Source organism: Lutra lutra, chromosome 11 (assembly GCF_902655055.1).
Source record: "Lutra lutra chromosome 11, mLutLut1.2, whole genome shotgun sequence".
Taxonomy (NCBI): Eukaryota; Metazoa; Chordata; class Mammalia; order Carnivora; family Mustelidae; genus Lutra; species Lutra lutra.
The window spans coordinates 38,350,890-38,373,814 of NC_062288.1; the positions used below are offsets into that span (position 1 = coordinate 38,350,890).

The following is a 22,925-nucleotide window of genomic DNA, read 5'->3' on the forward strand; positions in this document are numbered from 1 at the left end:
TCTTGGTAATGTTAACATGCAAATTATTTCCTTCCCCATAGTGAAAAAGTAAATGCACTGCTTTTCCACCAAACTAGACCCTGAAAAATTGCATTTAATGTTTTTCTTGGCATTCAGACATGACACTGCTAGCCACAATCAGGGCAGGAGTTCTGAGTCATTTTCTCTGGTAATTGTGATGAATGTGCCTCAATTCAGTTACATTCTGTGGCCTGGTTCCTTTGTCAACAGTGGGGCACATTAAGGAGACAGCTGGTCAGTAATAAAGGAGATACACTTGGGTATACGATTAACTAGGTAATGTGCAGAATATGATCATTTCTATTAAGAAAGCAGTCTGTTATATAACTAAAAATAGGTAACGTCTGATATTGTTCATCATTTATCATATTATAAAATGAGATAATTTGTTTTAAAGTAATTAAGTAATGGAAACTTAAATTTTCTGATACCAGGTTCTTGCATAGAAATATCTTTGATATCAGTGGAATTCTCACTTTTTGTATCTGTCCATATACGACTGAAAATTCTCTTGTTCCTAATAGCCCTGTACTTTTACACACTCAGGGAGCTAGAGCCTAGCTGGCTTTGTTTGGCTATTTCAAAAGCTATCTAAATATCTTAATCATAAGTGGATTTCAAGAACATAGATACATTTCATGATTTATTTCTATATCATATTCTGCCTAGGGTCTCCCTGGTGAATTTGGTCTCCCTGGTCCTGCTGGCCCAAGAGTAAGTATTATTTAATTTACTTTCATAAACTTCAGTCAATGTATTTTTAAAATAAGTAGTGCTTTCTCTTAAAAGCTACAGACCTTGCAACAAGTTCCTGACACTCTTCTGTACTCAAATCTGTAGAGATCATTTGATTTCTAAATTGAAAGTAGACTTTTTAATTACTCCTATTTCGCAGCCCCAAACCACACAGTTCTAAGAAACATAAATGAGCTAATATATGTATTCTATTCAGTAATTTATATAGACAAGTTATATTTATGAAAGTGGCTCAAACTGAGCCAAGGAAAAGTAATATCTTACTAAGATTTTAAGTCACTTCTGCGATGTGCATTGATGTTCAAAGTCTAAAGCTGAAATCATGAATCAGCTCTTATTTAAAAAAAAAAAAGATTTAATTTGTGTGTGGTCATTAGAATAACTGGAATGATGAGTTTGCCCCAACCATAATTATAACAAGGGCCTTTGAAACAGTCGCAATGTGGACAACATGCATGTTAAATATTCTGGCCCGTGGAGTACCCTGTCATGGTGGTGCTGACGTGCAATTGGGACAAATGTAGATTGACAGGTAGAGAGATTGATATACACATGCAGACACACATACACATGTAAATCCTGTTAAATATTTTAACTGTTACACTGCTGATGCATAAGATTACAAAAGGGAGGGTGGGTATGAGTATATCTAATCCTATCTACACCTAGCATTGCTCTGCTAAAATGACAGTCTTTCCCTAGGACTACCATGCATAACCAGCATTTATTTTTACCTATGGATCTATTATAAAAAAAACAAAAACAAAAAAAATGAGTTCCAAGTTTGAATATTCTAAAAGAAAAACATTTAGGAGTTGTAGCCCCCGAACATGAAAGCCGAATGAAACTTTAGAGATCATCTCATCCCCTCCATTCATTTTGCTAGTAGAGAGATTAAGGGAAAGTAGTTATAATTTTATAATGGCAGAAACAGGATTCAAAAGCTTAAAAAGTAAGAACTCTGATGTGTTAAATGGAATCCCTGAAAGTGATGAAGAGTGCAATAGTTTAATCTCTCTCTCTCTCTCTCTCTCTCTCTCGCAGGGGGAGCGTGGGCCCCCTGGGGAAAGTGGTGCTGCTGGTCCTTCTGGTCCTATTGGAAGCCGAGGTCCTTCTGGACCTCCTGGGCCCGATGGAAATAAGGTAAAATTTTCTGTTCTCTATTGCTGCTTTGGCCCACTATGCTCTAGAGTAACGAGATCATTTACAACAGGAAATGAATTGTTTTTCAGGTGTTTTTTTTTTAAATTTCCTACTCTGTAATGATTTCCATCTCCGTAAATGACAATCTGATTCCAGTGGACCTGAATTAGTGTAAAGGAAGGGAAGTCTCAGTGTTCTACAGGCATGAATGAGTTAGTATGGTTCTTACTCTCACGTCATCATGCCGCTAATACTTGGATTTTAATCTAGAAACATCGCAAACAATTGGACACTTTTTATTTTTAAAGATTTTATTTATTTATTTGACAGACAGAGATCACAAGTAGGCAGAGAGGCAGGCAGAGAGAGAGGAAGGGAAGCAGGCTCCCTGCTGAGCAGAGAGCCCGATGCGGGACTCGATCCCAGGACCCTGAGATCATGACCTGAGCCGAAGGCAGCGGCTTAACCCACTGAGCCACCCATGCGCCCTTGGACACTATTTTTAAGAACAAAGTTCCACCTTCTACTTAAGAGAGAAAAACTTCCAGAGGCAGTCTGAGTTTTCATGATAAGAGAGGTAAAAACTGGACAATTCGTTCATCTCCCAGACAGAAGCCTGACAAGCTGGGTTTCAAACCGGAATCTGGTTTACATTTTAAAATAGGTGGAATGACACATTTCTAAAAAATGGATTACTTTGACCACAATAAAGAGAAGGCAATTCCTGTGACTCCTGATTCCTATGGAGGGGGGAGCAAAGATCAGTTGCAAAAAGCCATCTGGGGAGGTGGAAGGATATTAGAGAAAAAGCTAAGAGGGAGAGAGGAAACAGGAAAGAAAACACGGTCCGGAGGATAGTACTCTCGGTTTTCTCTTAGAAGTTGGTCAATAGGTCTGAAGTACATGGAACTGTAGGGTTTTTATATAAAGTGGGAGCTTGTACTCCCCACCCTTAAGGAGATTCAAATGTAAACATCTCCCCAGCTGACAAGGTTTCTCTCCATATCGCCTGCGTGGGCTGAGCAACTTATCCTTGAGAAAGGTTTGTGGGCCAACATTTTTCACTCTGCGCGTCCTATTGTCCGGGCCTCCTCTTTTCCATGGCTGCCTGCCCGCCTGAAGAGGACCAGGAGCAGGTTACAGAAAGCTCACGGCCACCCACTCCCAATTCTCTTCAGCCACCGCGTCATTAAGAGCGTCTCCCGCGGTTACAGCCTCCCTGCTTTTCAATAGCCCTCCTTTGTGTCTCTAAGCAGGCAAGAATGCGACCTATTAAATGTTAAAATTGGAATCCTTCAAGAGTTCGAGTTTCATTTTCTTCTCTTGCCGCTGACATAATTGATTTCACGTGTGTTTGATTCCAGGGCGAGCCTGGTGTGCTGGGTGCTCCGGGCACGGCGGGTCCGTCTGGTCCCGGTGGGCTCCCGGGAGAGAGGGGCGCTGCCGGCGTCCCAGGAGGCAAGGGAGAAAAGGTACCCTTTCACTGTTGCACCTTAACATGTGCTGTTGAGGAACTTGAGCCAAGCAGGCCACCCAGGGCTGCCCGGTTTGTTTTGTTTTGTTTTGTTTTTAAAACAGTTCCTGGGAGGTGGTCTGCTAGAGTTTTGAGACCTATCTCTACACATTTCTCTCTGCCACCTAGCACCTACGCATTTCTAAACTCACTAATCTGGCAAAATTCCTTGCTACCATGGAATTTCACGCAAACAGATGGTGTTGAGTAATACATGAGGCTCATTTTAATGCCACTAACAATAATGCCTCATCCTGCCCTAATTAATGGGAAGACGCTATATTGAACAGCTGTCAGCCGTGCTGCTGCATTAGTTACGCCGTAAGAGCGATCGGGCACCGAGGCCCATTGTGATGTCGCCTTAGAATTCTGTCCACGTGAATGTGTACCTTGCTTGATTATGCTGCAGGGGAGTGTATGGAAATTAGAAAAGAATATATTTCACGATAATCTGGAGAGGGCCCTGAATTATTTTTCCCTTACATTTTTTCTTCCCCTCATTCAACAACCCAGAGAAGGGTAGGGACTCAAGACGTGACTAAATGTTACAGGACTAGAGGTGTGTGGGATTTTCTGTACAAGCACTGCGGATTCGTTTTGATCCAGAAATTGGGCCGGAAAACCAAAAGTTGCTCTTGCTTTATACTTTCAGGGTGAAACTGGTCTCAGAGGTGAAGTTGGTAACCCAGGCCGAGATGGTGCCCGTGTGAGTAGAGTGTTGTTGTTTGTACTCAGACTGTTGTTGTGTTTCCATTTCATTCGGTTTGAGTTGAGCAGCTTTCCAAGACAGAACTGACAAAAGGAGGATCCGGGTTTAATAAGAATCTTCCTTTCCTTCCTGAATCTATGTACGGTAGGATCATTTAACATGTTCCAAAAGAAAGATTGAACAGAACTTATCCCTTTGAAAAGCATAACCTGAATGACTTTCTACCTTCCTCAGTGTTAACTCTACTGAGTACAAACTATAAGCCAAAAGCTCTAGGTTTAATAGAACATTAAGTGATTATTATAGGACTTTGGAAAAAGACCAGGAACACCTGCATTTTAAGAAGCCAGAACCTCACACAAGGTGCCATTTATTCAAATATGTGGCCTAAGAATTTTTCCCTCCAAGAGCCACCCCCGTGATTAGCTGTTAATGCCATGGAGAGGCCAAAGATCATGCCATGAAGGGATAATAACCCTGCCTGGAGAGTTGGCAATGTGGCTCTTCCAGGCCATTGGCCACCTTGGTTCTTCTCCTCACTCCCTCAGAGCTGACACCTCTGTCACACTGAAAATCGTCCTCTCTCTGAATCCCCTAGCCCTGGCGGTTTCAAACAAGGCTGCTCATTGGCTGCTCTCCGGGAAGCCTGACAAGAGCAGCAAGTTCAGATCTCCCCAATTCCTAATGTGCCCTTGACTTCCACATTCCCTTGATCACTGGGGTACTTTCCTCCCGAGAGCTGCTTCTAATGGTTTTGATAATTAGAACTGAAGTGCATCAAAAGCTTTCTCCATGTCCACCCTGAGTGTGCAGTGACAGCATTCGGTCACGGTCTGAGCACAGCAAGGGGAAATGGCAGGGGTCACCTTTGATGGCCTAGGGGTGTAATTAATAAGATTTGTTTCTTTTCGGTGCTAGGGTGCTCCTGGTGCTGTAGGTGCCCCTGGTCCCGCGGGAGCCACTGGTGACCGGGTAAGCATGCATTCTCATGGAGTCATGGCTCTGGGAGCCACTAGCAGCATCGACAGGTTTGCTGCCTGCCCCCGCCCTAGAGAGCCCCCGCAACTCATTTTTATGGCTTGGTATAGAGCCTACTTATTTAAAAACCTATCTGTTGTGATGGGGCCGCCCGAAACAAATGCTCTGTGTTTAAAGTTCTCTTTCCCTTCCTCTACATGAGCCAGCTATCTGATCTATACTTTAATCCCTATCATTTGTTTTAAAGACTTTCCCCATTGCCCATTAACAATATCCTAATGCACTGAGCCTCCTCAAAGCCTTCAATTGTAAAAAATCAATAAAATACATAGTGTGCCCATTTCACATTGAACAGTCCACTTAAAATAGACCTTATTTATTGTACTGCACAGATTGCAGCAAATAGATCAGCTCTGTGTCCATCTAAAAATTAAAATGTCCTCCTCCTCATATTGTGGGCACTGATTTATAGTGTTTTTGCAAGTGTATGACCAATACCACTTCCCCCCAAAATGAATACAATATTAAGCACAGTAAGAATCCATTTTATTTTACTTCCTGAGATGTGGTTTTCTCTTCGGACACAACTGCAAATTCTGCTCTCTATCACCGGTCCCTCTCCTTACTGCCTCTGTGAGCACTGATGTGACAAACTCCTCTTTGATCCCATTATAGGGTGAAGCCGGTCCTGCTGGTCCTGCTGGTCCTGCTGGTCCTCGAGGTAGCCCTGTAAGTGGAAACCTGGGTCATCCAGGACACTCATAACTTTTAGACCTTAATAAACCTAAGATTGCTGTGCCATTCTTAATATCCCTCCCCCCCACCCAGGGTGAACGTGGTGAGGTCGGTCCCGCTGGCCCCAATGGATTTGCTGGTCCTGCTGTGAGTATCTTAGGACGCAACTTAATCTGAAAACATCCTCAAGCTGGCACGTAGAGTGAGCTGGGACACCCGGACACAACTCTTCCTCTCTAACAGGGTGCTGCTGGTCAACCTGGAGCTAAAGGAGAGCGAGGAACCAAAGGGCCCAAGGGTGAAAACGGTCCTGTTGGTCCCACAGGCCCTGTCGGATCCGCTGGCCCCTCTGTAAGTTGAATTCACTGTACTCGACATGGCCTGTGTCATTACCCATGAACTCTTACAATTCAGCATAGATCAATCAAGTGCCTGCTGTGTACCAGGAACATACTGGATAGAAGATGATTTAAAAAATAAGAATTAACATTTGCATTCCACTTTATACTTTGTAAAGTTTCATAAACATCATCCCCTCTTACTTCTTTAGTATAACCCATGAGGGTGGTTGAACTGAAGCGAGGACATTTATTTCATGACACAGATGATCATCATTTTTAATTTCTGAATTGGTCTCTAATAGACATGTGAATGATTACCTTTGAATAAAAAAGCAACATTTATAGGAAATGTCTTGTGACTGGACCCCATGTCTTTCTGGTTTGTTTCCATTTAGGGTCCAAATGGTCCCCCTGGTCCTGCTGGAAGTCGTGGTGATGGCGGTCCCCCTGTGAGTATTTCAAGGGACTCTGATAACATGTCTTTCTTTAGAATCTATTAAAAACAACTTGAAAGTTTGGAGATGTTTGGTTAATTCTGAACTATACTCAGGAGACTCTTGAGATCCAGGTTCACTTTTTTCAGAGGAATTCTGATACTGAAGTTAAATCGTGGGTTACTAATCCCAACTGGAACTCCTACAGTGCATGTTGCTACCGCCTCACCTGAGGTAATAACCAAAGTTAACCCCAGTTGTTGAATTGTGAAATGGGTAAAAATAATTTCTCTGGTACCCCCTGTCCTTTTGCTGATCCCCCCCTTCTCCTGCCTGACCATGCTCTTTCTCTGACCTGCCCAGTGCTGTTACACTGACTCCTTCAGGACCCGAACCTCCCTAGGAATGAGCTGCACTCACTCTTTCCTGCTCTCACTGGACCGCAGTTAATACTCTTGGTCTGTTCTTGTACCTTCCTCTGGAAACAAAAGTACTTCTCCAGTGTTCATTTCTTTCGCACCCAGCCAGGTGGTTAAGATAGCATGGTATAAGACATTACACATCAATGTGTAATAATGGCATGGTGTCTTGTCTTCTTGTTCTTAGAAGCGTCAGGTTATATGGTAGCATTTCAAAAAGGACCATCAGAGCCTTAATGCAAAATACGAGTGTTGTGACAGGGGCATGCTGCTGGGAGAGAGGTGCAGACATGGAAGTCTTCGGAGTCCTTGTCAAATAATACCCTGTATGAGGCTGCCCTACGTGCTCCTTGGTCCGTCCTCGGTCACGTGTATTAAGGATTGGCCAGAGGAGAAATTGCCGTCTTACCCAAATCCCTAGAGTTGGTGTTGATTGTAGAACTTCAATGTGCTTCTGCTTGCTTCTTAGGGTGCTACTGGCTTCCCTGGTGCTGCTGGACGGACTGGTCCTCCTGGGCCCTCTGTAAGTAAATCACTTCAAAATATGTCATTTACTCTAGCCAAAAGGCCTTGTTTCTAGTAGGAAACTGGTAAGAAACTCTCTGGAAACCTGCTACTAATATTTTGCTATTACTTTTCTGGTCTGAAATCAGTTTTCCTGAAACATTAAGGCAAACCCATCACAGATTATATTTTATAAGATCAGCTTAAGAGGCTTTTATTCATGTGAACACAAGTCCCCTTTTAGGGGCATGGTCTCTTCGTTAAAAATAAAAAAACAGAACAGTTTTAGTCACATATCAGATATTTCTATATCTAATTACCCTTTATGGCCAACATTCTGCCTCCGTTGTTAAGGTATAATTGTTCCTGAATTTAAAGGTGGTTTGGCCTCTAATTTAATTCTGATTCAGACTCTCCTGTCAGGACTCAAGAGAATTTAATTAATTACCAAGGATTAAGTCTTCCGGTTAAGGTTTCAGGGGAAAAAAATAGCAAAGATGTTGATTTCTTGGAATCCTTTTACAGGTTCATAACAGAAAAATCTTCATTCCCTGTAGGCATTTAATTAAACCTAGTTGAGAGCATATCTGATTCCTCAATTATGAACAAAATGCCAGTATTGGTTTTCTTCAAAAAGAAATGAGCAGAGTCCTCCCAAACCCAAAGTCCCATTCATTTACGACCCACTCATCTCACTCTCCAGAGTTCTCATTCCAAGATGCCAGGGGCCTGGGAGCACAGCATTTCTTCTCCTCACAGACATTTGCCGTAGCCTTGAACGCAATTAGTCACCTTCTCACAGCCTCGGGAGGAGGAGGACAGGAAGTTGCCTCTCTCCATTAGAGGGAATGTGACAGAGCCTCAGCAGAGCCCCGGGATGGCCAGGATATCATTTTGTCGCTTTCAGCTATTTGCATCTTCCTCTCTAGAACCTCAGCAGCTCTCTCCTGGGTCTGCGACCATTAACAGAATAAATGACTCGGTCATTTGCTCACAGGGTATCACTGGCCCTCCTGGTCCCCCTGGTGCTGCTGGTAAAGAAGGACTCCGTGGGCCTCGGGGTGACCAAGGTCCAGTTGGCCGAACGGGAGAAACCGGTGCACATGGTCCCCCCGGCTTTGCCGGCGAGAAGGGTCCCTCTGGAGAGCCTGGTACCGCTGTAAGTGATTTCAAGCTCTTCTCTGGTAATACCTCGTACTGAATTACAGTAAAGCCTTTACGCAGATCTTCAGGTGGTGTGTATCTGCTGATGAGTACGGCAGGCTTTCACGTAGAGCTCAGTCGAGCCAGGAAATCTGTCCAGCACACACTGAGCTGTCAGAGCTCTGGCAGTTGCTTAGAAGACACTAGACGGGGATGACGATAAATGAAGGAACTCACTGTTTGATCAGAAGGGCACCTCCCTGGTCCTGGGATTAGAACAGAAGCCCACTGCCATGGCCATCCTATTGAAAACGAATCAATCTCCATAAGCTACCGATGTCTTAAACACGCTACGTCTGGTATTATCGTTGCTCTGAAATGTGCCTTTATGAGACTGGGTTCAGTTAGAGGCCAAGGTCAAAACTTGCTTCTTGGCCTAGATTCTGTAAAAACTCTATTGTACCACCCTGGATGACTTCATTAATCTCGGTCACATTTTTCACTCTTGTCCCATTGGTCCAGGGAGGAACCAGTTACAAAGAAATATACTTGCCAAGCCAACCTGTATTACCACCTCGTGGCTCCCCAGTGATAGTATTTTCCCTCTTTTTCAGGGCCCTCCGGGCACCTCAGGTCCTCAAGGGCTCCTTGGTGCTCCTGGCATTCTGGGTCTCCCAGGCTCTCGAGGTGAACGTGGTCTACCAGGTGTTTCTGGATCTGTGGTGAGTGTTTGACACCATTCTTCTTCTCATTAACATAATAAAAGATTTTAAAAGCTGCCACTTCAGATGTGACAGATTGATCACTGAATAACTCCACTTAAGATTTTTTATTCATGGCATTTTCTTTATACAGATCACATGTCACTTATCTGAGAAGCTTTAATACCACCTTCCTTAGACACACGCTATAAAGATACAGCTTAACATTATGCAGAATGATTTTTGTTCTTTTTACATGCTTAAGAACTATATAAGCTCTAATTGCATTTACTCCTCTGCAGCATGAAATGCTGGCATCATTTATCCTGTAGGAAGAATGAAACTCTGAAGTTCTGAATCATTCCATTAAATCTGATACATGACAGCAACTAGGAATCCTCTCATCTCCATAAACTCTCTCAACTTTGTGAATTCACTTCATTGGCAATATCAGATGCAACCAGGCTCACCTAGTATGGGGCGACATTCCAAAATTACACGAAACTGGCCATCTGAGTGTGGAGGGCGAGGGGAACGCGAATGATGCTTCTTGCCATCCTGTGGCCCATCCCCTCACTGCACTTTCTCTTTTCCAGCCGGTATCTCCTAGCCGGGATTGTGCTGGGAGGGTGAGATTTGTGCTCAGTCCAACAAGAGGAATGTTTCGTCTTCTTTGCCTCTAGGGTGAACCTGGACCTCTCGGCATTGCTGGTCCACCTGGGGCTCGTGGTCCCCCTGGGGCTGTGGGTGCACCTGGAGTCAACGGCGCTCCTGGTGAAGCTGGTCGTGATGTGAGTCTAACACGCTGTCTGGACAACCAAACCCAACTGTGTTCCGCTGTGCACAGCTTCATGTCCTCAGCTGAGTTCCTCTTGTTCCAAGTCTCTGAACAAGATGGTCTGTTTCTCCATGATATTTATGTGTCCTGACCATTCCTGCTATTGAAAATATGAAAAATTACTTGGGCTGGGGGGTGGGGGGATGGCTCTTTAAAACACGTCTCAGAAAACAAGCCTGGCAAGTTCTAATTGGCAGGTCCAACTGTCGGTCTGACTGGCAGTTCACTGTGGAGCACCGGGAGGGATGAAGATGGGGAGCTGAACTCTAGGGGCTGGTGAGGTAAAGAGCCTCCCTGAGCACCTTAACTGGTATGGTATCTTCACAGGGCAACCCTGGGAATGATGGTCCCCCAGGCCGTGACGGTCAACCTGGACACAAGGTCAGCACACCTCTTTGTCTTTCTCCAATTTAAAAGTGAATAGAATCCAGGCCAGCTGGATACTAAACTTCACTTTGCTTCTGGTAGGGAGAGCGCGGTTACCCTGGCAACATTGGTCCCGTCGGTGCTGTGGGCGCACCTGGTCCTCATGGCCCTGTGGGTCCCACTGGCAAACATGGAAACCGTGGTGAACCTGTAAGTTCGTAAATACCAGTCCCTTGGTGCTGTCCTCCTTGGAGGCTTCACTCTGACCTCCCCACACTCGAGAACTGTGGGGCTTTAGCCGGGGGTGGGGGGTGGTGGGCAGGATTGGGCTTGGCTGACAAGTTCGGTTTTGCTTCTCCAATTGGCAGGGTCCTGCTGGTTCTGTGGGTCCTGTCGGTGCTGCTGGTCCAAGAGGTCCAAGTGTAAGTACATGGTGAAAATTTCTTTACAGATTAACATTTAAGGAAACTCAGTCCAGACTGTCCATGAAAAAAAATAATGTATAGGCTAGATTTCATATTTTTCAAAAAATTCAGTCCATGTAGAGAATTGCTACAACTAGCTTCTAAGTCTCTTCTATTCCAGATCTCCTCTGCCTGTTTGTATTAAATAATCACAAAAATCCAGCCACTTAAGGGAGGGCTCAACTAAAGCAGATCAGGAGAATGGATGGCTATAACACTCATATGGTTCTCAACCCTCTGCATGTCTTGAGTTCGCTCTGTAAACAGATTAAGCAATGTTTGTGGGAAAGTGTCATTTTCAAAGGAAGGTAAATTGTCTCTGTCCACCTTTTTCTTTGCAGGGCCCACAAGGCGTTCGAGGTGATAAGGGAGAGCCTGGTGACAAGGGGCCCAGAGGTCTTCCTGGCTTAAAGGGACACAATGGACTGCAAGGTCTTCCTGGTCTTGCTGTAAGTAGAGTGTGCCCTTCCTGCATGTATACGGGTCTTAAATGATCTTCCTCAAATTTTCATTGCTCTCGCTCTAAAATGAACTCCTATCCACTTCCCCTTCTCTGGCTGACTTCATCTCACAGAGATAATGCTATTTCATCCCAACACAAAAAGGTGCGGGTTAGGGGAGATCGAAATATCCATATATTAAAATCTCCTGGCAACAATGTCCTTCAACCCCACTTAAAATAAATATAATTAGAGGAATGACTAATATGGCACAGCTGAAATAGCTTGTAGAAAAAAAATATAATTGAATATAATAGACATAATGGGAGAAAAGAGCCCCATTTTACATTTTCAATTTTCTCAAACCAGAGTCCATTGAAACTAAAGTTTTCCATTCAATTTAAAAAAAAAAAAAAACAAAACTGTTTGTCGACATGTGTTCTGAAAGTGTGATTTTTCCTGTCCTCTCTTTCAAGGGTCAACATGGCGATCAAGGTGCACCTGGTTCTGTGGGTCCTGCCGGTCCTAGGGTAGGTCAACCTAAAAGACCTTGGTCTCTGAAACTGAGCTTATGGCAGGGAGGGAGCCCCAGGCTTCTCCTTCCTTGTGGGGTTTTTACTGACTCACTCAGACCTGGTGTCCTTCTTCCCTAGGGCCCTGCTGGTCCTTCCGGCCCCGCTGGCAAAGATGGCCGCACTGGACATCCTGGTACAGTTGGACCTGCTGGCATCCGTGGCTCTCAGGGGAGCCAAGGTCCTGCTGTAAGTACTGTTCCATGAAATAATAAAGAGCATCATGGGCCTGAGGAATATTCTCTTCAGACTAGCCCAAGACGGCTGTGACCACACATTGAAGTAGTTCCCCCCCCTTCCATATGTTTAGTTCTAAACTGTGTAAAGATCATACAGAAGGAGCTGTACGGTCCCTGCAAGTATGCCTGGGATCAAGTTACTCTTTTTTCCTTATTAGAATGTGCTTGTGTGTAACACTCAGCTGAAAATTTGCTATCCCGACGTCTCTCACTATGACCAAATATGAAACCTCCTCTTTCTTGCTCTCACCTTTGCAGGGCCCTCCTGGTCCCCCCGGTCCTCCTGGCCCTCCCGGCCCAAGTGGTGGTGGCTATGACTTTGGTTACGAAGGGGACTTCTACAGGGCTGACCAGCCTCGCTCACCACCTTCTCTCAGACCCAAGGATTATGAAGTTGATGCTACTCTGAAATCCCTCAACAACCAGATCGAGACCCTTCTTACCCCTGAAGGCTCAAGGAAGAACCCAGCTCGCACATGCCGTGACTTGAGACTCAGCCACCCAGAGTGGAGCAGCGGTAAGTCAGGATGTCCGAGCCGGACCAGCCCTTCTCACGAGCTGGGCTTTGCAAAGTCTGTTCCCATGGACATTTACAGTGAAAAATTTTGGGGTAAAAATTGCATTATCTGGAATCATACCTAATTAATAAAGCCTTTTCCTCTCCCAGCCAGCACCCAGTCCCAGGGTCCTCTTCATATATATTTTTGCCTTTTTTGTGGTAATACACTCTGATTTTTCATGGAGGAGAGGAGAGGAAGAACTGACTAATCCTAAAAATAGCCATCCTCTTAAATGTGGGGTACACAGTGTTACTTATGGGAATTAAAATCTTTCTCTACTAATTATTAGAACCTATGCTCTAGTCAAGGAGAGGCTTTCTGAGCTGGGTTGTTTTTTTTTTTTTTTTAAAGGTTACTACTGGATTGACCCTAACCAAGGATGCACTATGGATGCTATCAAAGTATACTGTGATTTCTCTACTGGTGAAACCTGCATCCGGGCTCAACCTGAAAACATCCCAGTCAAGAACTGGTACAGAAATTCCAAGGTCAAGAAGCACACCTGGTTAGGAGAAACTATCAATGGTGGTACCCAGGTGAGGAATCTTACAAACACTCCTTCTCTCCTAGCTAAATAATATTAAAGTTGTTCACTTTTTAATGATCTGCATTTTAATTCTTTACCAAAATGGGGTTATTAAAAAGAACCTGCTCTCTTCTTGGGTTTTGGTTCTGTGCTGGACTGCACACTAAAGATGGAATGACTGGACATATCCAGACAATCTAAAGTTATTATTCAAATTGGACTTACCTGATAATCACTGATGAAACTAATGCCATTCAGCATAAGGAAGTGCCAGCCCGCATACTACATATGCCCATGCCTGTGTAGTCTCAGGACATGTGCTCTTCTGAATTTTTAATCAAATGTCTTCACCAACTTTATTGAATGCCTACTGGTGGGAATCAGAAAAAGAAAGAGGTCTGACTCTGTCTCCTTGCTCTCTTATTCTAAAGAAGAAACGTACACATAAAGGCTTATCTAAAACAGGTGCCTTTTGGAGATCATCTTGCCTCAGCCTGGTAGTTGCTGTGTACCTTCTAGGGAACTAATATTGCACAGACAAGGGAATTGAGTTTCCTTTGTAGAAGCATCTTTTCCCCAAGATTCAGATCTGAGTCCATCATTCCTCCCCACAGCAGCCTTTTTTTCCCCCATCTCTTTTTTGACTGTTAGTATCTGAGTCCCTCTCCACTTAACTAGCATTTCTTATTCTCTGTAGTTTGAATATAACACTGAAGGAGTAACCACCAAGGAAATGGCCACTCAACTCGCCTTCATGCGCCTCCTGGCCAACCATGCCTCTCAGAACATCACCTACCACTGCAAGAACAGCATTGCCTACATGGATGAGGAGACTGGCAACCTGAAAAAGGCTGTCATTCTGCAAGGTTCCAATGATGTTGAACTGGTTGCCGAGGGCAACAGCAGGTTCACCTACACTGTGCTTGCGGACGGCTGCTCTGTAAGTCATAGCAACATCTGGGGGAAGGGGGGGCTGCAGTTCTAGCTCAGACCACTGCATGAACAGGTGAAGGAGAGACCTACCTTATTCAATCCATTTTTGTAAGTGTATTTATTTAAATTCAGATGGCAAGTCCAGAGGAATTCTTATAAGATCTTGCCTTCGGAAATTCTCTGAAAAGCTGAACTACATACCATGGCCGCGCATTAGAGTTTTTCTTTAAACATGAGTTTGTTAAATGATGAGGGCTTCCTGGAACTTAAAATTACTTGAGGTTAAAAGGTCCCAAGGTATAATTTGTAGTGATATGCACGTTATTTGACTTAATAGTATTGTCTGCATATAATTTGTCTCTATACTGTGCTATACATTGAAGAAAAATTAAAATATACTCACAACATACCCACCCAGCTCTCCCTACTGAGACACACACCCCTCAAAAATGATACTGTAGCAATAAACCACTTGGAATATGTAAAAACGCCCCTGATGCTTCTGGTTCAAAGATGAACATGGTGATCTGGGACACACTTCATAATGAACACGCCCAAAAGTGGTTCTTAACTATCTCTATAGTGCTACATTATTTATACACACACACACACACACACACACACACACTTATATATACACACATATGTAAATATAAATATGTTACATAAACACACATATACATATATACATATATATACATATTTTTTATATATTCATATACATTTTTTTCTTTTTCAAACAGAAAAAGACGAATGAATGGAGAAAGACAATCATTGAATACAAAACAAATAAGCCATCCCGCCTGCCTATCCTTGATATTGCACCTTTGGACATCGGTGGTGCCGACCAAGAATTCAGGGTGGACGTTGGCCCAGTCTGTTTCAAATAAATGAACTCAACCTAAATTAAAAAAAGAAAAGAAATCTGAAAAAACTTTCTCTCTTTGCCATTTCTTTTTCTTCTTTTCTTAACTGAGAGCTGAGTCCTTCCATTTCCTCTGCACATCTACTTGCTTAAATTGTGGGCAAAAGAGAAGGAGGAGGATCGATCAGAGCATAGTGCAATATGATTTCATTCATTCCCTCCCCCACCCCCCCAAAAAAAAAGATTTGGAATTTTTTTTCAACACTCTTACAACCTGTTGTGGAAAATGTCAACCTTTGTAAGAAAACCAAAATAAAAACTGAAAAATAAAAACCATGAACATTTGCACCACTTGTGGCTTTTGAATATCTTCCACAGAGGGAAGTTAAAAACCCAAACTTCCAAAGGTTTGAAACTACCTCAAAACACTGTCCTGTGAGTGTGATCCACATCATTAGGTGCTGACCTAGACGGAGATGAGCTGAGGTACTTGTTTTGTTTTGTTCAGAATACAAAGGTGCTAACAGTATTTCAGATACTTGAAGACCGTTGATGGTGCTAGAAGAATTTGAGAAGAAATAATCCTCTGTAATGAGTTGTATTGTGTATTCTCTTTTCATCTGATTTAGCATCAGTATTTTACATCTTGTTCCCAAATAAAAGTATGCAGATTACTTGCCCAACCTTGTCCTCTTCTTTAAATTCAGCATTTGTTCTTTGCCAGTCTCATTTTCATCCTCTCCCGTGGTACCAAAAAGAAGCCTTGTTTCTCGGACAAGCAGAAAAATTGTACACACTATTTTGTATATGTGAGATGTTTAAATAAATTGTGAAAAAAATGAAATAAAGCATGTTTGGTTTTCCGAAAGAAAATATCGAGTAGAATTCCTTGCTTCGATGCTCTTTGTAATATAAATAATGGATTATAGCATCTCTACCAGCCATTAGACTGAGTGTTTCTCATTAGGTAGAAACTATGCAAAAAAGGCAATTTGGTACAGTAGAAAGAGCAGAGAGGAAGGACCCAGGAGATCTGAACTCCAGTTGTGAATACAATTGTGGCTGAGTGACCTCGACCACTCCACCTTTCAGTGTCTCAGTTCCCTACCTATAACATGGGGGGAGATTCCCTCTCCGAACTATAAAATATTTGCCTTACTCAAAATACTAAGACTTAAGCAAATGGTATTGCAGACCTAAGTTTATTTCACGTGGAGATCCACAGAACCTTCTGGTTTGTTATCTATTAAGCACTCTGAAACAGTGGCTGAAAGTTGGTCTATGTACAATTAATACTATTAACTAAAACAGTTTCAAATATTCAGTAACAATGCCATACACTTAAATCTGATGCAAGTGAGTACAATGCCTGTGAGGAGGTAATGTGTGTGCCGTCAATCAGCAGAGACAGCTGTGGATAATAGTACCATGAACACCTACCTGCCAAATCAAGTTCATTTTCCTCCCCTACACCTTTCAATGACATCTTTAATACACTTAAACATAGTAATGTGTCAAGTAAAATGTTAAGATTCATTTAGAGCTTATTTCCTGTTGCAGAACATAATTGTGATTGTAATATTTGCCTCCTGAAGTAAGTCATCTCAAGATTCAATTAATTTCAAAAGCAAAAGACTGAACATGGTGAAAACCTAATATCAGCTCTAAAAAGTCAGCAAGGTCTACTAACCAAATGGTAACTTCAGATTATGGTCTGTCCACCACCCGAATCGGAACACAGGGATGCTTTTTAAAATGCAGATTCCCAATTCTCAACCACCAAATTACGATTTAGTAAGGAATCCATATTCTTATGCACCTTGCAAAATTGTGTTGTACATCCATCCACTGGGAAACCACTAGATACGATGATTTCCACAGCCCTTCAAAGTTCTAACAGTTTGTATCTGGCAAGAATGAAGCAATATTCCTGACCAAATGACACAAAGAAAACAAAACCCCTGTAATCAGAATATGAGTGCTCCCGACAAATGAACTGAAATGGCCAGCGCAAACTTACTTGATAACCAGTTAGAAATCTCTGGGTTTCTTCAATCTGTTATGCCCTCAGGTCCACAGTCCAAGAAAGCTGGCTTAAAGAAGGCTACTAAAGTGAAGAAGGAAGAAATCATTTCCTGAGTATAAGCTGAGAGCCAAACACTATGCTAGATGTTAATAATGCTTTGTCCAACTGAATTCAAACAGGCAATATGCGTTAATAATCACTTAATCCTGAGTGTGGGATTACAGGAAATAGTTCAAAAAACAATATATATTGTATATCTGATAAGTACATACCTGCATATCTGATAAATAACAATGAGGAAATAAATGATGGTATATCCAATCAATACTTTTTAAAAAGGAATAAATAATGGTATGTCTAATAGACAGCAATAGGAAAAGAGTGAAATCTATCTTGATATCCCAATAAAATTTATGAGGATGATTAAACAACAAAAAAAATGCTTAGAATGGAATGTTATAATCTTTAAAATATCACATTCAAGTACATTGTCATTAGAAATCTATCAAACATACAGATTAAAATGCTAAGAGTAGATGCATTCATGGAGGAATGATAGGAACGACTTTTATGCCTAAATTTTCCAAATTTGCTCTAATATCACCATCATTTACAACAGATTAACCCTTAAGATATAATGAAAAGAAATAAGCAGCAAACAAGTGAAAACAACCATGGCTGAGGAGTGGCCATCTCCAGGGCAAGCGTGGTCCACCTCCCACTCACTTCTCTTCTGTAAGAGAAGGAAAAACCCAGCCCCCGAGTCATCACTTACTGTGACCCGGCCACTTACTGTGATCACTTACTGTGGGGCCCCAGGGAGGGTGCACAAAGCTATACGTTCCAGGCGGCAGTACCCTTAGGGGGTTCCATAGTACGGCTGGAGAGAGAGAATAAAATGTGTGAACACAGAATTAAACAAAGTGTCCTCTGAGGATAGCAGAGGACACAATTAATGAGAAGGAATCACAGAAAATGAATCTTAGCTTCATGCAGCAACAGTGACATTTGGGTTTAGCTGGGTAGCTTTTGCCAGAGAGCTCATTTTACTTTCAAAGCCTCTATCTGGCCAGAGGCTTCTTCTCTGGAAGCCACATATTAGAACCATCTGGTACTTACCAAACCAGGAGGTCCACTGTGAGTGTTTCCGGGGCCTGGGCCGAGCACTGAAGGCTTGACCCTTGCACAACCAGCCCCCTGTCTTTAGAGGCTAATCACCAGGCCCGAGGGACCCCGCTCACGACATTTCCTGACCCTTGGTCCGATGAAGGTCAGCCGCCTCTAACTCGTGCCAGTCTGAGAGGGAAGAAGATTGTGTATGAGAGAAGGAAGGAGCAGGTAGCCAAGATTGGAGGATGAGACATTAATCAAGTCTGGTAAAAAGGGCCATTTAAAATTCTAAAATCAATACAGCTAATGCATTTGGCAAAGAGCAAGGACACCTGACCAATGCAGAACACATTTACTATCTTTAATGCCAAAATACTGTTTTCTGCTATTCCACTTAATATCACTGAAAAAGAAGTTCAGAAATTGGATTATATATAAGAAAAGTTGGAAATGTCATTTTGGGTCAGAACAACAATCCATCTAGATGAGTACTTTGCCTTTGACAGTGGCACCAAGGGAAATTTGGGAGAAAGAGTGGTTGGCACTTCCTGAGAAACCAGCCTCAAAACTCCCATTTAATAACCCATTGTAAATCTTTTTTGTACATAGATGTATCTAAACCCTTCCAGAGCCCTCTATCTGTTTTGAAATATGTTGGTATTACAGTACCAACAGGAGAGAGCTAATGCTGAATTGTTAGCTCGGCTTCCTGGCCCTCTGATCAAGTAGCTAAAATGTGCTTTCTGTCCCCGTGCCTGGATCAGCCAGGGACTCAACAACTCAGTGTCCACAGGGAACGGTGGTAACAGCAGCTTTGAGGCCATCGACAGCCCATAACGATTGACTTATCCCCACTGTTGGGCCAAATAAGCACATAATTTGTGGTCAGCAGCCGAGGTTATGTGCACCACCGCTACCACCAACTGGCCAAGGGCACGTGGGAAAGTCTCTTAAGATCTGTAAGAATTTGGAGAACATGCCTGCTCTCAGAGATTTCCATTAGCGCGTCTGCTCTACCTCTAGCCCACGGTACCACCGGGAGGACCAAATGGGGCAGATGCGAATTGCTTCGTGAAGTGGGGGCAAATGTTACGTACCATCATTAGGTCCAAAATTTCCAGTCACCTTTTGAGTTAATCTCCTACCCTTGGCCCTCCAATGTACGGGGAGCAGAGTCGAAAATTTAAATTCAGTTAGCACCACTCTTCAAATTGGTAATCAATCAATTTTGAGTCATGCCTCCCCATCAGTAAAAAATGTGAGCCCTTATAATTAATTTTGTTACTCTATTTATATATAAATGTTATGCACATACTAGGTACTACAGTGCTAATATACGATGTGCAGTGTAAAACCTACATGGGGGAAAAAAAGCCTTTAAAAGAGAGAAAATAAATACAAACAGGAAATTCCATATTCCAATAGATCATTTTACACACCACCGGCATGCCCATTCCTACCCTCTATTAGAGAGACTAGTGCCCTAAACAAGGATTCATGATGGCATTCGGGGGAGGCAGAACATCAGTGAAGTCCTGAAATAGGGTGTTAAATTTTGTGTGTACGTGCATTTTTCTTGGGGATGGATCCTCAACTTTTTTCAGATACCTCAAAAGGGTTCATGACCAAAAATCATGTTATGAACTACCACACAAAGGCAGATTACTTATTTAATAAACCCTGGGCTTTCCTGAACTAGGACTTTCATATCTCATTTTGGGTCTCACACCTAGGAAATGCTGCTTCTCCTGTTCTAAGGCCTGGGCGAACCAACCAGCACCGACCCACATTAAAATCGAGGTTTGGGCGCCTGGGTGGGTCAGTTGTTAAGCATCTGCCTTCGGCTCAGGTCATGATCCCAGAGTCCTGGGGTCGAGCCCCACATTGGGCTCCCTACTGGGCGGCAGGAAGCCTGCTTCTACCTCTCCCACTCCCCGTGCTTGTGTTCCCTCTCTCTCTGTGTCTCTCTGTCAAATAAATAATCTTTGAAAAAAAATTTAAAAAACTAAAATTGAGGTTTGTTTTTCATTCTTCCACTTCCCTGCCATGGGCCCTCTCTCCCGCATTTTAACAAGGCTTGGCAGATGCTTTACGACCCAGAGTTGGACTTTCCAATATCAAAGTGCACCTCTCCACAAACAAATAAGAACAAACAAATTCAATAATGGAGACTGATTAATGAAGTTATGTTATTAAGTTATTAATGAGTTATTCTTTTTAGGTAAAATATGCATATGTTAATTTTTTTTAAAAGAAGTTTAACCACAAAGAAATTGTAATTCCTGGTACGATAAAAGACTGTAAGGACAATAACTGGAACATGTTCTTCAGGGACCTTCAAATCCCCCCAGAACCAAATGTCTCCTTCTCATCTGGCTCTTTCTAAACAGAGCTATTATTTCCCCAAGCTATAAGAATTTTGGCCAGAATTAACAATCCTCATGGACTCTAGAAAGGCATCCTTAAAATTGCAATTCATTACATATTTAAAGAAATTCACAAACACAAAATGCCACTAAAATGAAATTTTTCTAGTGTAGCATTGCTCTTGGTGCCCAATGACTTAATTAACCATCAACAGCATGGGGGGTGGGGGGAAGCAGAAACAATTTTTTTCATGGACTCTATTAATGCTAGGCAGAATAAGAACACCTACTCATACACCACCGTGCTGAGTAGATGGCCTTTCTCTCCCTACGGGATGTCACTTTCAGTTCACTGCTCCCCCTGCTGACTGGATAATAGAACACCCCAGTCTTCGACTGCAGCCCCAGGCACACCATCCAAGAAGGAAAACTCAGATTTCAGAGTTGAAAATAGAACGGCCTCCTGTGCTTATTTCCTGTCTGCCCAGACACACAGCCTTCCCTCCAGCTTCTGTGGCAGCCTACCTTCATGTCCTCAATGCTCCCGCCATTTTTTTACCCTTTTAAATCTATCCTTAATCTCTCTCCCATGGAGAGAGGTAAAATGGAAGTCACAAGTAGGCAAATGTAAGCTCAAGGGGAGAACGGGAGAATGGCCTTCTGGGTGAGTAGAGCTGTCCTGTGCTACTAACGTTGCCCCACAATGCAGTGAGTAACTCCAGGAGTGAAGCAAGGAGTCTTGGGGATTACACAGAATGGATACAACAGGATGTGACGGAAAGAACAGGGGCTTGGGTGGCAGGGCTGTCTGCCTACGAGCCCTATCTCCACCATCTCCTCCTCTGTAAGATGGGGATAACGATGAACTGCCCACCGGATGGCTGGGATTGGAAACGGGAAGGCACAGCGGCTTGGGGGTGGGTGGGCAGTGAGCAGGCAGCACCACTGTGGCCTCGGCCCCAGTCCCCGAAAGGCTGCATCTTCCCTGCAGCCTAGAGCACCACCCTCGCCCTTCCAGGAGCGCCCGCTTCTCTGAGGACAGTGGCCAAACCTCGAGCACATCTACAGTTCGGTGACACTTCCATTTCTCCCACGACAAATGGATTCCAGCAAACTTCCAAACCCTCACAGTTCTGGTGAATCCATCTCCACAATCCAATAAAAAAGCAAACAATGAATCATGGAACACTACATCAAAAACTAATGATGTACTGTATTGTGACTAACATAACATAATAAAAAAAAAAGTACTGAGCTTTTATTAGAAGCCTGAAAATCTTCTCAATTTTTTATGAAGAAAAAAAAAATCCCACCTCAACAGTAAAAACACAAAGTAAAACTTCTGAAAAAAATTTTTTTTCTAATTCAACTAGGCTCTGCCGTATGCTAATAGGTTCATCCGATTTGGGAGACAAAGCTTTCTGAGCAGAGACAACGGCACTTTGCTTGCTTGGAAGCCCGTTCTTGTACACAAATGGACTACAACTCATACATACATGTTGAATTAGCCAAACTCCTGACACTTAATTTTCACAATTCGAGTTTCTAAAACTTTGTCTCTGGCAGCAGAAATTTAACTCAAGAGTTATCAGCACAAGCGATGATCATAATTATTAAATCCATGTCCTCGGGGAAATTTCTTGGCCTATATGAATTTACTCAAGGGCTTTAAACATCATTAAATCACCTATTATAGCCAGTGCTTTGAATGTCTATATGAGTATTATTATAAGTGGATCCTTCAAAGAAGTTGGATTATAGTCATTTCCAACATGGTTTTTCTATCCCTGATTATAGGTCTCCTCTTCCTTATAACACAAAAGTCTAAAAAAATTTAAGCCTTATCAATGTCACTAAATTAAAGTTTCCATCAACTACTTTGCTCATCATAAGATATGTTCCTAATCAAAAGAGTAAAAAAAGACTTTACTCAGATAACATCTAGAAAATTATCTATATAACCCTTCCTCTGGGTTTATTCATAATGACTATTTATTTCTCATTAAATATTACAATATAGTATATTCACATTGGCTAATGTGAAGTTCCGCATGTATTCTTAGATTATCTTCAACTAAAATGTCACAATAAACACTCACCTTGTCACCATAAATTATAAAAAGAGTTGCTTTTCTTCTCCCAAGCGTGGGAGGGCTATCTATCAAACAGAGTACAAAGTCCACTAAATCCTTTGAACCTTTGAAGAGAAAAAGACAAATCAAT

The 22,925-nt window shown here is 42.6% G+C and overlaps 1 protein-coding gene and 1 long non-coding RNA gene across 2 annotated transcripts in view; one reads left to right on the top strand and one right to left on the bottom strand.

The window, feature by feature from the left end:
- COL1A2 (collagen type I alpha 2 chain) overlaps positions 1-15,551 on the top strand; it is a 35,403-nt gene extending 19,852 nt beyond the window's left edge. The window contains exons 30-52 of the mRNA XM_047695794.1: positions 691-735; positions 1,822-1,920; positions 3,285-3,392; positions 4,086-4,139; positions 5,061-5,114; positions 5,796-5,849; positions 5,949-6,002; positions 6,099-6,206; positions 6,592-6,645; positions 7,519-7,572; positions 8,551-8,712; positions 9,311-9,418; positions 10,081-10,188; positions 10,563-10,616; positions 10,704-10,811; positions 10,970-11,023; positions 11,407-11,514; positions 11,982-12,035; positions 12,159-12,266; positions 12,575-12,833; positions 13,228-13,412; positions 14,100-14,342; positions 15,079-15,551. Coding sequence (XP_047551750.1) covers positions 691-735; positions 1,822-1,920; positions 3,285-3,392; positions 4,086-4,139; positions 5,061-5,114; positions 5,796-5,849; positions 5,949-6,002; positions 6,099-6,206; positions 6,592-6,645; positions 7,519-7,572; positions 8,551-8,712; positions 9,311-9,418; positions 10,081-10,188; positions 10,563-10,616; positions 10,704-10,811; positions 10,970-11,023; positions 11,407-11,514; positions 11,982-12,035; positions 12,159-12,266; positions 12,575-12,833; positions 13,228-13,412; positions 14,100-14,342; positions 15,079-15,225 — 2,382 coding nt within the window. The 3' untranslated portion in view covers positions 15,226-15,551. The remainder of the gene's footprint in view (positions 1-690; positions 736-1,821; positions 1,921-3,284; positions 3,393-4,085; positions 4,140-5,060; positions 5,115-5,795; positions 5,850-5,948; positions 6,003-6,098; positions 6,207-6,591; positions 6,646-7,518; positions 7,573-8,550; positions 8,713-9,310; positions 9,419-10,080; positions 10,189-10,562; positions 10,617-10,703; positions 10,812-10,969; positions 11,024-11,406; positions 11,515-11,981; positions 12,036-12,158; positions 12,267-12,574; positions 12,834-13,227; positions 13,413-14,099; positions 14,343-15,078) is intronic.
- Positions 15,552-15,779: 228 nt separating this feature from the next.
- Positions 15,780-20,192, bottom strand: LOC125081243 (uncharacterized). The gene is made up of 3 exons (XR_007121626.1): positions 18,346-20,192; positions 18,002-18,106; positions 15,780-17,304 (listed from the first exon to the last, which is right to left on the bottom strand). It is a non-coding gene; the product is annotated as an uncharacterized LOC125081243 (long non-coding RNA).
- Between the last annotated feature and the right edge of the window lie 2,733 nt (positions 20,193-22,925).